At 38.9% G+C, this 1,978-nt stretch overlaps 1 protein-coding gene across 1 annotated transcript in view; it reads right to left on the reverse strand.

The window, feature by feature from the left end:
• Positions 1 to 1,978, reverse strand: part of bms1 (BMS1 ribosome biogenesis factor) — a gene marked incomplete at its 3' end in the record, with an annotated part of 44,359 nt that overhangs the window by 24,059 nt on the left and 18,322 nt on the right. The window contains 1 exon segment of the mRNA XM_014029232.1: positions 651 to 752. Coding sequence (XP_013884686.1) covers positions 651 to 752 — 102 coding nt within the window.

A 1,978-nucleotide genomic window follows, 5' to 3' on the forward strand; every position in this document is an offset into this window, starting at 1 on the left:
TAATAGGTTGCTGAATGAGGAAAATAGATTAAAAGAATAAAATATGATTTTTAGATGTAAAATTATTATTAATTTATGATAATTAGAATTTATTTACATTCAACATTTTTAATTTATCTAATTCTTTACTTTTTGCTTGATTCTTGTTGGTTCTGTCTGACTAAATCATTGTTCTATGACCCAAAAACCGGTTCTGAAGCAGGTGTCACGTTGGAAAAAAGCAGATAAACACTGTTTACTGCTGCAGTGTGTCTCTGCTTACAGACTGACGGCTTCCATATTGTCTCCACTTCTTTTTCAAACATGTTCTGACAAATATAAATTCTTTTTTTAAGCATCGTTCCAACTTCTGCTGGTTTTGCAGAGATCTACGTTCTGCCCCCAGCTGGTTTCTGATGTGGTGGGCCTGTCTAGGTCCAAAGTAATGTTTATCCCTCCAACACCGCAGTTACACAGTGTATCTGAAATACACACAGTACCTGAAAAGTTTTTTTTTACTGTTCTTCTACAATCAAGAAACATTCAGGGGCCAGCTGAAACTGTTGTCAGCTGGTACATTGTCAACATTACTGTCCTAACTGCCTGTAAACTTCCATTTCCATGCCTGGGTTACTACTGTTGTACTACGTGTGTGCATAAAGCCAGGTTACCTGAACCATAGACCAGTTTTCTCAGGTTTGGAGCAGCTTCTTGCTGCCGTAGGAAGGCCTCRGCTGCTTTCTGCTGTAGACCCTCCTTCCACCTCAGAGCCCCTGTGAAGAAAAACAAGGAGAGTTGCAGCAAACTGACAGAAGATACACAAAACTCACTAAAGATTCAACTGTTTCAGTTCTTTACAATGAAAGAAGTGAAGTAAAGGCTGGTTTGTACTTCGAGTTGAAATGTCATATTGAAGTTTAACCCAAGCTTAGATCAAAAGCTTTGAATCCTTTATGCCGGTTTTATTAATTTAAAAATTGATGCTAYGATTATATCTGACCAATAGATGTCACTCTGCAATCTGTCTTTTTCAGACACTTCAGTCTCTTCAGACAGATCCACAAAACCACTGACGTGTCTTGATCGTGTTGAAGAAATTTATTGTTTTTTTTAAAGCACTACACATTCTGTAGTTTTTCTTAGGTGAAACATGATATATTTTTTATAAATATTGTGTGATTAAATGGATGATTTTATGTACTGACTGGTCTGGGTGGCTCTCACAAATGGTTGCACAGAGCAAGAGGTAAATTCAAGGCTTGACCCTGGATAGGATGGGGTGCCCCTAGTGATGTCATGGCTGTAGGCGGGGTCAGGTCTCAAAGAAACGGTTAAAACAGGAAACCATTTCCTGCCCACAGCAGAATAAACACTGTGTTTTGGACCACAGCGCTGTGTGTGGTTCTATGAATTTCCTCACATTCAAATATTGGGACACTTTCTATCTGTTTGTGAACACAACAACGTAAACAAACACATATCAAACACACAGGTTTGTTTTTATATCCCCATGGGGACCGTGGATTGACTTCCATTCTTTTTCTGTAACCTTGATCATTTACCCTGAAATTAACCTCACCTGACCCTAAAACTAAACTAAACTCAAGTCGCACCTTAGTCCTAAACCGAACCCCCCACCCGAAATCAGCATCTGTACCCATGGGGACTGGGCATTGGTCCCCACCAGTGGCGGCTGGTGGATTTTTCTCCGGGGGGGTGCTACAACTCCAAAATAGAAATATCTCAAAAAGCAATCAAACTTGTACTAAGTTGTTTCACACCAGTGTATTTATTAAACAAATCAAAATAATAAAACAGTCATGTAGTGTTTAATTTTTTGTTCGTAAATTTTGCTCTTCTGTAACTGAGAAGCAAATTTCTTCATGACTCTGGTTAATGTCAGGGATGTTTTAACAAAAATTATCCATAGAGAGCATGGTCAGTGCAGTGAGACGTGATATTGTTTACCTGCGGAAAGTCTGGATTGTGTTCAGTGTTC

Source organism: Austrofundulus limnaeus, unplaced genomic scaffold, assembly GCF_001266775.1.
Source record: "Austrofundulus limnaeus strain Quisiro unplaced genomic scaffold, Austrofundulus_limnaeus-1.0 Scaffold872, whole genome shotgun sequence".
Classification (NCBI taxonomy): Eukaryota; Metazoa; Chordata; class Actinopteri; order Cyprinodontiformes; family Rivulidae; genus Austrofundulus; species Austrofundulus limnaeus.